Source organism: Morone saxatilis, unplaced genomic scaffold (assembly GCF_004916995.1).
Source record: "Morone saxatilis isolate NCDOM2014 unplaced genomic scaffold, NCSU_SB_2.0 Contig3, whole genome shotgun sequence".
In the NCBI taxonomy this organism is placed as follows: Eukaryota; Metazoa; Chordata; class Actinopteri; family Moronidae; genus Morone; species Morone saxatilis.
Genome location: NW_023339873.1, coordinates 1,572,807 through 1,584,807, shown reverse-complemented (window position 1 = coordinate 1,584,807; position 12,001 = coordinate 1,572,807). Strand labels below are relative to the sequence as shown.

General features: G+C 38.8%; 1 protein-coding gene across 1 annotated transcript; it reads left to right on the top strand.

Moving 5' to 3' along the window:
- Nucleotides 1-5,309: 5,309 nt before the first annotated feature.
- LOC118336870 (potassium voltage-gated channel subfamily H member 5-like) lies at nucleotides 5,310-6,545 on the top strand. The gene is made up of 3 exons (XM_035673629.1): nucleotides 5,310-5,315; nucleotides 5,656-6,048; nucleotides 6,456-6,545. Exons 1-3 carry the CDS (start codon nucleotides 5,310-5,312, stop codon nucleotides 6,543-6,545), a joined length of 489 nt encoding a protein of 162 aa, XP_035529522.1.
- The last annotated feature ends 5,456 nt before the right edge of the window (nucleotides 6,546-12,001 follow it).

Below are 12,001 nucleotides of genomic sequence, written 5' to 3'. Positions count from 1 at the left end.
CAATTTTCTGCAGTGGCCTTTCAAATTCTCTGGGCAAGAACCTCTTGAAATGCTGAATTTAGGCTATTAATATCAAGGTACAAGATTTTGAAATTAGGAGTATGTACTACTTTGTCCTTTTAAGTCAAATGAGGTCATGTTTCTTCCTCACACAGCAGGCTGTTTAACTTGTTATAGCAGGGGAAGCACAGGTGTAACTAATGGCATTAAGCATATCTCCATTCCATCAGGACACACATTGAGGTGTGTCAGTATGAGCCAGCATGCACAATAGCTGCGATCTGATAGTGGGAGACTGCCACTGTTAATGAATGCTATTAGTTACACCTGCGTTCAGGCGGCTCAGCCCCCCAGGCACAGAGTAAAATGGGTTTTATCTATTTTTTAATAGACTTTAAACTTTTTCTTTTAAAAAAGTGTGTCTATCAATGTTAATTTACATCAGAAACAAATGATTGGATAATTTCATGTAAAGTTGACGCCAGGTGACTCCATGTTTTGATTGACGGCTGAGTGCTTACGTCGGAGCATGTGTTTATTAGCTCCACTTTAGCCAATATGCTCAAAGCAGATGTGTTTCTTTCACCTGTCCAGCTGAGGAGGGACTCGGAGAGAATAAATTGATAAATGTATCCCTAAAAACTGAGCGAGAGTGGGAGAACTAAACATGGTGGACTGGACATTGCCAAAAACAGGAGTGTGTGAGGGTGTGAGTCTTTAAATTGACTGTTAAATGGCTGTTAGCAAAAGAAGTTGCTAACAGTTTTTATTTAGGCCAGAGTTAACGTTAGCTATCTTTAAACGTGTGTAATGTCACGAGTATGTGGGCCAGCTCGGCTTAAGGTTTGTTTTTGTGTACATAAACAACGTTGGTCTGTTAGTCATTGTACTGGTGATGCTGTGTGTCATTAGATTAGCTACCTGTAAGGAAAATGGTGGGCTAGTAATGTTGTTGGCCCTATATGGCGTAGCTTCTGACTGCTTAAACCTTTACTGATGGTGTCAACAAATGATTTTGCCTGCTCTCTGTTAAATGGCTGTTTACAACCTTACTGTCTTACTGTCTACTGTAAAAGCCAGTTATGGAATTTATACATAGTTACTCTAACTAAAGCACGCACATAATGGATGCATTCATAAAGAAAAACACTTTTTATGACAGTAATGGCATTGTATAGTCTAAACATACAAACATTACTATATGTAGTTATTTATTTGTATCTAGAAAAACTTGTAGCACCTGTTCTTACTTAATTAAAGGGACAGTTAACCCCAAAATTAAAAATACATATGTCCTCTGAACTGTCATGCTGTTTATCTATATAGATTGTTTTGGTGTGAGTTGCCAGATTTTGGAGATATCGGCTGTAGAGATGTCTGCTTTCTCTCAAGTATAATGGAACCAGATGGCACTCGGCTTGTGGTCCTCAAAACACCTAAAACATATTTTTTTAATAACAGCTATGTCTCTTCCTCAAAATCATGACCTGGTTTCTCATGATTAGTCACAGACCTTGTTGTGAGCAGTTTAGAGGTGTAATGATATGCTTAATTCACGATTTTATCACTTTTTCTTTTACATAAATAACACATTTTTAGACAAAATTACACATCTTCTTCTTACTCAAAGATTCAAGGTTGTTTTATTGTCATTTACAATGCAAGGTTGTAGAATGAAAAGAAAAAAATATAATGAAATAATTTGTATGATGAGTTGTTGAGAATTTAACAGTCACAGCCTGAGAGAAGAAGCTGTCTTTAAGTTTGGTGGTACGGCAGCAAGAGCTTCTGTACCTCTTCCCAGAATGCAGCAGGGTGAACAGGCTGTGGCTGGGGTGGCCGGGTGCTATCTTTTAGTGTCCTTTTGGCTCTGCAGGCACCTCACCTCACTGATATCCCTGATGCCAATGATCTTCTGGGTGGTTTAAATCACCCGCTGCAGAGTCCTCCCATCCTGGACCATGCATGTCCCATGATTAAGGGTGAAGACTGAGTCGACGGGAGTGTGTCTTTCCTTCTTTTTTTATCAAAAGCAACAGTCAGCTCCTTGGTTTTGCTGACGTTGAGCAGCAGGTTGTTTTCTGTGCAGCACTCTGCAAGATTGTTGAATTCCCCCCGATAAGAAGTCTACAAGTAGTAGTAGTATTTGTAGCAGTAGCAGTAGCAGTAGCAGTAATAGTAGTAGCAGTAGTAGCAATAGAAGTAGTAGACCCTTGTAGTCACACCAATGTGGTAATAGTATTATAAATAGTAAAATAATGGTAGCTATAGCAGCAATATGTACTATTAGTAGTAGTTGTACATGTAGCAGCCATATTGATTACAGTAGCAGTAATAGCTTTGATATTACCATCATCATCAACAGTATTACACAGTATGAGCAGTAACTCAGTACTAGAAGGTGGTGGTGGTAGTAGTAGTAGTAGTAGTAGTAGAAGAAGATTTAAATATATTATCATCAAAACTATCATCATATCTTTCATCATCTTTATTAGTAGTAATTATCAAACAGCAATGTTATAATTATAACTATTTGTAAAAGTTGCAATTAAAGTACCAGCTGTAATATATTTGGGTGGTATTTCAGGAAGTGTAATCATGTATTATGGTATATTTGGGGCTGTATAGACTACATTACAGTTCATCTGTGTAGCAGCTGGATACAGACAGAATAATATGCAGTTTAGTGTAAAACGAGCTGAATGGTTGATGTGTGATCTGTGTGTGGCCTGCGGAGGAAATCAAACCGCTGCGTGTCGGATTTAATGCAGTCTGAGTTGTGCAGAGGAGGCCGAGCTCAGCAGGGGTGATCATCAACAGACTGCAAAATATAATGGCTGTTATTTCTTTCTCTTTTCGGTCAACTCTCGTCTCCCTCTCGTCTAATTTTCTTTTTCTCATTTTCTGTCCTCTTCACTCTCTGTCTCATTTCAAGCCAGATTTATTCATTATGCAGCTTTGTTACAGAGCAACAAAAGAGATGAATACAGATGCAAACTGGAGAGGAAAAATATCACTAATTTAGGTTTACTGCAGTAGTTTCCCTCTCTACATACACTTAGCAGGGGGTTATTATGACTAGGCTAAAAAACAAAGTAGTTGAACTTTTTTTTTTTTACTTCTTACTCTCTTTCATCTATTTCAATGTAATTTTATCTCTTCCTTCTTCACTCTCTCCTCATAGTCTGTGCTCTCTGGCCTTTTCAGAACAGTCATAATGCATTTATGTGGTGAAATAGAAACGTACAACTTGCTACAGGCTTCTTTTAGAAATATAACTGACATAGTAAACAAAACTTTTCCTAGTATACAACAATGAATTGCATGTGAATTAATGATGATCAGTGAATCAGGCTCTTTATCTTTGTGCTCGTTTTTAAAGTGTAGTTTGAAAACTGGGCCAGAAATCCTGACAAATTAAATAAGATCAAATAGATAAAGTTTGAATTTGTTGAATCTAGAAGATGTGTGCTAGTTAGAGATGAACTGTGTTTAAAATGTATAAAGTTAGGTACTGAACTTTTGCATAATGTTTTGTTGTTCCTTATGTTTTCTTTTATTTTACTGTTTATGATTAGCTGAGTTTTGTTTGTGGATATATTTTTATGATTTAATATTTTATATCATTATTTATACTTATTTTTTAAGTAGTTTTATCTTGTGTTCTCTTTTATGTTGTGTGCCCTTTGAGGACTTTTCCCCGATGGAAAAGTGTATGTATACCGAGCATCTTGAGCACAATGTAATAAAATACATATATACATAGTATAAATATCCTATGTATTAATACATTGTAAAAATGTAATATACATACACAATTAAACAAAAAGTGAAAGTAGAAAAAGACAAAATAAAGAAGTTTGAAATGTGCAGTAAACTGTACATACACTGTAAATCATTTTGAGTTCAACTTAAACATGTTCATTTGCTGTCTTACAAATGTTGAGTTTTGCTGAACTTGTTGTTGAATTATTACTTCAAAGGCATATTTGCAGGATTGCAAAACAATGATTAATTATCTGTTAAGAAATGTAGTTCGTAACCTAATCCAAGTATCACAATATTAAAGTATATTCAACGTAACTTCATTACTTTCCATTCCTTTCTTTTGGATAACCTCAACACAAATATGCAAATAAAGAGAAAAGAAATGTCAATAAGATGCCATATATTGTATAAGACAACAGAACAACCTTAGAAAAGAAAACTCTGCTCAGTGTATTTAAAAATACAACAACTTTCTTTTCATTAAACAAATTCAGGCAGTAGCCTATAGACCGTTTTCACAGCTGGAAGGCAGAACACGCGCCTCACTGTGATGTTCTTCCTCTTTTTGTTAAAAGACAAAATAATGGTGAAATTTCCACCCAGTGAAAGCCTGTTTTTCCACCAGAGGCCATGATAATGAATTGGCAACTACTCCAGAGAGTGATGTTGTGAGAAGTGTTGTAATGTGTTTGCACTGCACATGTGCACGGTAGTATAATGTCAAAGCCTGCTCATATGAGTTGTAAAACCAATTGTGTTAAGTTATCCGAACATGAGAAAACAAGTTCATTAAGCTCACAATATTAAGTTGAACCAACAGCTGTTTGGTCACACTGACAAACATTACAAATGTGATTTTCTTTTACATTTGATCAGTTTGAAGAGTCAGTTCTTCAGTTCACACAAAGAACTTACTGCTGCTCCTGTTGGAGATACTTTGTTCCAGCATCGGCACAAAGACAGAATGTAAAAGTGTTCAAATTCAGTTTATTATGTTTTAATTAAGGGGGTAGGGATTAAAGTCAATACTAACTTTTATCATGGTTTGCAATGTTTGCATTGTTGTAAAAACAAACAACCATGACTTATCTAAAAATGTATTAGACACAGCAAGTTTACATTAAATCTGTTTTCTTTTTTTAAAAGGAGGGTCTCACGAGAGTTGTAACGCTCAAATGCATGCTGGGAAGTCTTTTAATATGCCGGTCGAGTTAGAATTAATGTTTATAAGTTCTGAAGTGGTCAGAAAATACTAAAAACTAGACATTTTAAGTTTAATTACTACTACTATCACTAAATTCCTGTATTAAGGTTTACAGTGTACATCTGTAGTACAATATTCTTATGGTATTATGCTGTGTTGTGAATAAATATAAATGTAAAAGTTATAAATGTTACACATTATAAGCATAATAATACTGTTTGTGTAGCATTTATTTAAAAGGAGAGTTCACAAAAAGTTTTACAGACAAATTAAATATGAAAAAAGAAACTTGGGGTGACACATTAAAAGACGATTGAAATGCATAAAGAGAGATCAGATGAAGGTAAACGTAGGAGCGTAAATGAGATTCAGAAGTTGGCAGGATCAAAGTTACACAGAGGCGAGTCTATTAAAGGGTGCTTTTAAAGAAGTCATTTAAATGATGGTACTGACTTGGCTGCTGTAGACAGGCAGGTCAAGTCTAAGAGCCCACATGACACTGATTTGTACAATAATTTTCCATTGAAGCAGCTAGAAATAGATATTTGTGCAATTTTACCTTTTAATACTGTGGTTTAATATGTATTAATTAAAGGGTTATGTTAATTAACTCTTGAAAGAGGAAGTGTACTCTTTAAAATGAAACCTAATAAAAAGTTTCTTGTGCTGTGTCCCACCTCCAGGTTTTGCAGCTAAACTCCGACATCCTCCCGCAGTACAAGCAGGAGGCGCCCAAGACGCCTCCCCACATTATCCTTCACTACTGCACCTTCAAGACCACCTGGGACTGGGTCATCCTCATCCTCACCTTCTACACCGCCATCATGGTGCCCTACAACGTCTCCTTCAAGACCAAGCAGAACAACATCGTGTGGCTGGTGCTGGACAGCGTGGTGGACGTCATCTTCCTGGTGGACATCGTGCTCAACTTCCATACCACCTTCGTGGGGCCCGGCGGGGAGGTTATCTCCGACCCCAAGCTCATCCGCATGAACTACCTGAAGACCTGGTTTGTCATCGACCTGCTGTCTTGCCTGCCCTACGACATCATCAACGCCTTCGAGAACGTGGATGAGGTATGGTCGGGCTTTTTGGATGACTTTTTCAGTTGTGAGTGGTTGAAAAGAAAAATATTCAAGTGGCAATGACCAGTGCCTGAATGAAACCAAAAAAGGTACCAGTACCCTAATTCAGCACAAACCTACCCTGAACCCTAATCACAACATACCCAAACCCTAATTCTTTGCCATTTATATCCATTTTTCTAAAAATCTTGCCTAAACTAAACATGGCAACAAATACTAGCCAATCAGGGACAGGGTATGGTAGGCCTGGTCTTTGCAGAGTCTTTGCTTCTGAATGAGTCTGAGGTCATGACGTTGCAGAATTAGGCTTAATTTTCTATGTAGAATGCCTAGATGACTGTAAGTAGTCTCAAGAGGGGATGAATTATCATGTCATTATGTCATTATGTTTCCTGCAGTTTGCTGATTGGTCCGGCTTCCAGCTGCTGGGCTCAGCTGAGTGTCAGCGGGTGTTTGCGACCCCATTTACACCTGGTATTAACATGTGACATCTTACCCTGATCAGGACAAATGTTGGTGTGAATTCATGGAGAATGTGTCAGTGTCACAAATGTTAAGCAGGAAAACCAAGAGGAGAAGAGGTTGGGCAGATTAGCAGGAAATTCTGTGCAGACATTGATAGTTGCTATATGATGTATCCTAATGACTTTGGTGCTCCCCTGACTGTACTCATATAGTCTTCCAACCACTCAGAGTGCTTCACACTACATGCCACATTCACACCGATGCATTAGCATCTGGAGCAATTTGGAGTTCAGCATCTTGCTCAAGGACGTGCAACCTTCTGATTTGCGGTCTGCCTCCTGGGGTTCCAGCAGGACAAATATTTTGGATTTTGAGTAAAACTTCCCCACAACTGTTGGATGGATTGCAGTGAAACTTGGTGCAGTTGTGTCCTAATCAGGATTAACTGTAATAACTTAAGTGATTGTGAACATTTTAATCTATAGCGCCACCATCAGGTACTTTCATAGTTTCATGGGTCAGCGATGCAGCTCAAAGCACTACTGTACAGCCTCACAAAGCTGCTACTGTGGCTCTTTGTCTTGCTGCTGTATGCGACTCAACAGCAGGTGCCATTAATAAGCTCATAGCGCTTATTGATTAATAATTGATAGTGTGCTGTTTTTCACTTTGCCTGAGATAATGGATGGCATTTTGCTTGTGAAAGTGGAGAGTAATTGTAATTTCTGGCTACTTTCAGTATAGGCCTTGCTATAATAGCTTTAAATTCATTATTGAAGTTCTTTACAAGTCAATACCGTCATGATCTTCTAGCATGTAGGATTTAATTGGGACCAAATGTAATGATTATTAGATTGTGGTCATGATTTTTTACAAAAACAAAAGCGGATATTGATTATGGTTTCCTGGTGTTTGAGGGGAAATAACTGCTCTTAAAAAAGAGGACCAGCACCAGATTTTACTCTCAAGCTTTAACAGAGAATCTTTTTAGGTTTAGTGTTCAGTTTGAGTAAACAGCTGTTGTTGGGTGCATATGCCTCTGCGAATGAGAGTTTCTAGATCCTGAACCTGTTGTTTGGTTTCTGGGTGATGCTCTAAGAGGGATCAGGCTCTGCTCTGAGTATTTTTCATGGCCATTTACACCCGTCAGATATCGAGGAGTTATATCAATATGGCCTGAAGTCCATTAACAGTGATTTTCCACTTGATTTCCCTCTGAATTAATTAGACTTCAGCCTGAGCAGAAGAATCTATTGAACGCAAAATGAAAAAAAGAACAAATATCTGCTAATTCACTGGTACATTTCTCAGTTTTCATGTTTGAACATTTAATCTTTTTATGAGTGGGTGTTTGTATTTTGTTTATAGAAATGTGTATTGCCGTGCACATGCTTGTGAACACACAATGTGGGTGTGTGTCTGTGCGACTTCTATTATTGTATTGTGTGCGTGTGTATGTGTGTCTGCCAAGTGGGGGCTTAATCACATGAGTTTTTGAATGCCAGTAATAATAATAATAATAATACCAGTATTTAAGCTGCCAGCAGCTGAATTTTCAACATCTATTAATTTTTCATGCCAAAAAAATCCTTCCACACCTCCCTCAGCATGTTATTCTGGTCCTGAACAACAGTTAGACCAGAACACTAAAACTTTGATATACAGACTACTAACTCTAAAAGAAAAATGTAGCAGCTCTTAAAGTCACAACAAAAGTTTCCCCCTCAAAACTGCATTGAAGTAGGTTGTATTTTAAGGATTATTTTACATTGACCAATAATCCAATCACCCACACTGATAGACCTTTAAGTAACCCATAAAACATTTTTATTGAAACATGTATTGAACAATTTTGATTGATTAATCCTTATTTAAGTAATTTATTATGTATTATTTGCTGGTTCCAACCAGTTTTAAGATTGAAACTTGCGTATATTCGGGTTTCTTCGGTTTGTTGGACAAAATAAACTATTTAAAGACATTAGTCTTTAGTTTGTAACTGGTTATGAAACAGTCTAAAATTAATACTGAGGCCTCTATATGAAATATAACCCCATGATTTGTTAATTAATGTAAGTTAACTGGTGAGTTTATGTGATATATGAGCATTGTTGCTATGGTTACCTGCAGTTTAATATAACTTGGTCAAGGATGTAGAAAAGTAGTTAAACTGTTGCCAAGAAATGTTTTCTTCAGCCAGTCACAAACAAATATTTCCCATGGCTCTGTATGTTGTTAAATTCGGGTAAATTACAACCTGGAACACTGTGTAACCGGCCGTGAAGGACTTTAAGGCGTAATGGCCCTCCTGGGACACATTACTTCTTTTAAGTTACAGAAAACATTATTAAGTGAATAAACAAAGCGTGCCAAGAAAATACATTATTTTATGTAGCTGTAACCTGACATGAGCTTAAGTATTTGTATTATATTTCTATATATTAACTTTCAGTGTTAAACCTCCTCCACAGCGTGTTCTGGTGTGTGTTTGCGTCTCTCCTGCTGCTGGCCGACTTGTCCTCCACCAGAGTGAATGGCATGTAGTATTGTGGATGCTGTAGTAGGTGTCTGGAGCGGTGCTGTGTCTTGGTTCAGGTGTCTCTTGGCCTCCGGCCTCTCACTGCCGGTCGCTGATGGATTCGATGAGATCCCGCTGGGGTGGAGATTTCTGTTGCTGCAGAGCAGCAGTGAGCAGGGGAGAGACGGGCTGAGAGGAAATCAATGGGCACGTAAATTTCCAGCCACTACAGAGGACACATTCAGTCTCTCTCTTCCCCTCTTTGCTAAATTGACGTTTTTGTCGCTGCTTTCCTGTATTAACAGACTGGAAGAATAGATGGATGCTGACTGAGGATGGTGTGTGGGTGGCTTAAGGTGCAGCGTGAAAGAAAATAGCAGAGATTATTATGGGCTCATTGCAGGATGAATTCCCCTGTTGCCGTCTCGGATGGCTGAAGCAGGCAGGAAGTATTTTTAGTTGTATTTTAATGCAGGTTTCAAGGCTCTGCCAAGCCGTACCAAGCTGGTGACATGCAGGTTGCTGCCAACTCATGTACATATACACACAAACACATACATACATATATATATATATACAAAAAACAAATACAGCCAACTGTAGGACAGATTTGGCCATCTTCTGGCTGGGTATTATATTTTCTTATAATTAGGTTTTCCAGTCACTATTTCAGCCGCCTAGGCTGGTGGTGATTAACTGAGGGCAAGCTTTACCATTTGGCCTGGTCACAGATCAGAGCTGTGGGGTATTTCTGGGACCATGTGGGTGACAGACTTGTTTGATCTTGACTTGTTTCAGATATAGACATTAGTGTGGATATGACCTCACTGCTTGGTCGGGATATGCGAACACCCACCTTTCTCTTTTAGTCTCAATCCTTTTCTACTCTTATCTTTTTCCCTCTCCTTCTCTTCCAGCCAGCCTCTCTTGCAGGACATGACCCGCCCAGCTCATACTCACTCCATAAATCAGGAGCTGTGTCTCCGTCATTGCACTTAAAAAGAGTCTGCGGCGCTGCCTTTCTTTGCTGTGCCCTGGGAGGCCACTTCCTCCCAGTGCACTGGAGCCAAGAGTTTGAACACATGCTTGTGTGCAGCATTTTCTGACATCCACAGGCACAAAGTGACATGCCGAATGCAGAGGTGTCTGTCTCCATGACAGCACCAACGAGCATGTTGGGCAGAGCACGCACTTACGTGCTAGGAAATAACAACCCTTTGATATTTACATACACTCCAATGACTGTAGCAGGAGATCCATTGGCTGAGGTTAATAAAGTGTCAAAATTTGTGGAAAAAAAAGTGTGGACAGAGGTTGCGACTGTGTTACGTGTTGCGTTGACAGAGATTTTAGAGATTTCCACAAATTATGCAAAAACATATACAAAAACATATGCAAAAAAATACACACAAACCAAAAACAACGCAGATGATGAGAGCTTCTGCATTTAAAATAAAAACACATTTCTCCTAAATGGGTTAAATCTAAACTGGGTCCCATAATCTCTTTCCTTTTATCAACTGCCCACAGTAGAGAAAGCCCCTTTTTCATATCTCCAATGAGGTTTCCATACTCTGCCTGAGATTTTTAACGAGGAGGGTTTTGAAAGTTCAATGACTTGTGATTATCTTTTGATTCACCAGGCTCTTAATTTTTCCTTATCTGCAGCTTAGATCCTCCATGCACGCTTATGGTGTACCTTGAGGGCTTTCTTCTTTATGCACTCATGAGCTTCATGTCATGTTGGATTTGGGAGTTCAGACAAGTGGTTTGGTTTGGTTTCTAGGCTGTATACCTATTTACTGAACTCCTCTTGCCGTCCTCGTGCCATTAATCAGGTAGTGGAAAGAGATATTTGACACAGTCAGGTACTTTGTGTTTGTCATTGCATCGCATGGACTTTTTGCCCTACGTCTTTTTGAAATAAAAAAAGTTAAAAACAAGCTTGAAAACTGTTGTTAATCCTTATACTCAACTAGATGTGGAGACAGCGACTAGAAAAGGTCACAATCTCAAAAGCATCCCTGTTGGTCTGACATATTTCGTTTGCTTAGGCCATCGTGCTTGTGTAATTACGCCAGCCACTTCAAGCTTTCACTTAATTAAAACACTGGCCAGGGTATTGCAAGGTGTAAAAACTTCAAGAGCATTCCAAGTTTATGATTCTATACGGTTTCTCAGCCACTCACCAGGCCGAAGAGGACAACTGGGCCGTTTTTATGACCAAGAGGCCTCCAGAGGCACAGAATGCTAATAGTATCACGGCTGCAGAGAGTAGGCCAGAGTCCAGCATATCTAACTGTTCCTCTATGCGCCAGTCATGCCACTGGTGCCAACCCAGTGGCTCACAATCTGACTCATCCACACAGCCCGTATACTGTCCTTAAGCACATGTAGGAGAGTCCTGCTTCTGACATCACATGAATCTGCCAGCCGGAGTTCACATTTTAAGCCATAATCCATAATGATCCAAAGAAGTGCTCCCATTGAACCCACCGCTCTCATCGGCGTACTCCAAGATGAGTTATGGATTCTCCAATGCTAATGCCGCAATTCACAGACCTTTCCACACCTCAGTGACAAAATGAAGTCTGTCTCACGCTCTCTTCACTCCCCACACTCTCTCTTTCTATTGCTCTCATGCACATACAAAGTCATAGTGTGTCAGGGAAGCAGACTACGGCCAGTTGATGGTCAGTTGATAGAGTAAAACTCCAAATGAAAGCAAATTTGACATGTTGTCACAGATGAAATGATGGAGGTCAAAATGAGACATTTGGCTTGAGTCACTAGAGTGTACAGAGGATGTCAGACAGTGACAGTGTAACCTGAAACTGGTCAACAATGTCATGTGGCTTAAGGTAGTATATTTTCACACAATAATTGTGCTATGGTTAATTCTACATTACTTAATTTAAGTGTTGGTGCAATGATTTATTAGAAAGTAGTACGAAGTACCTA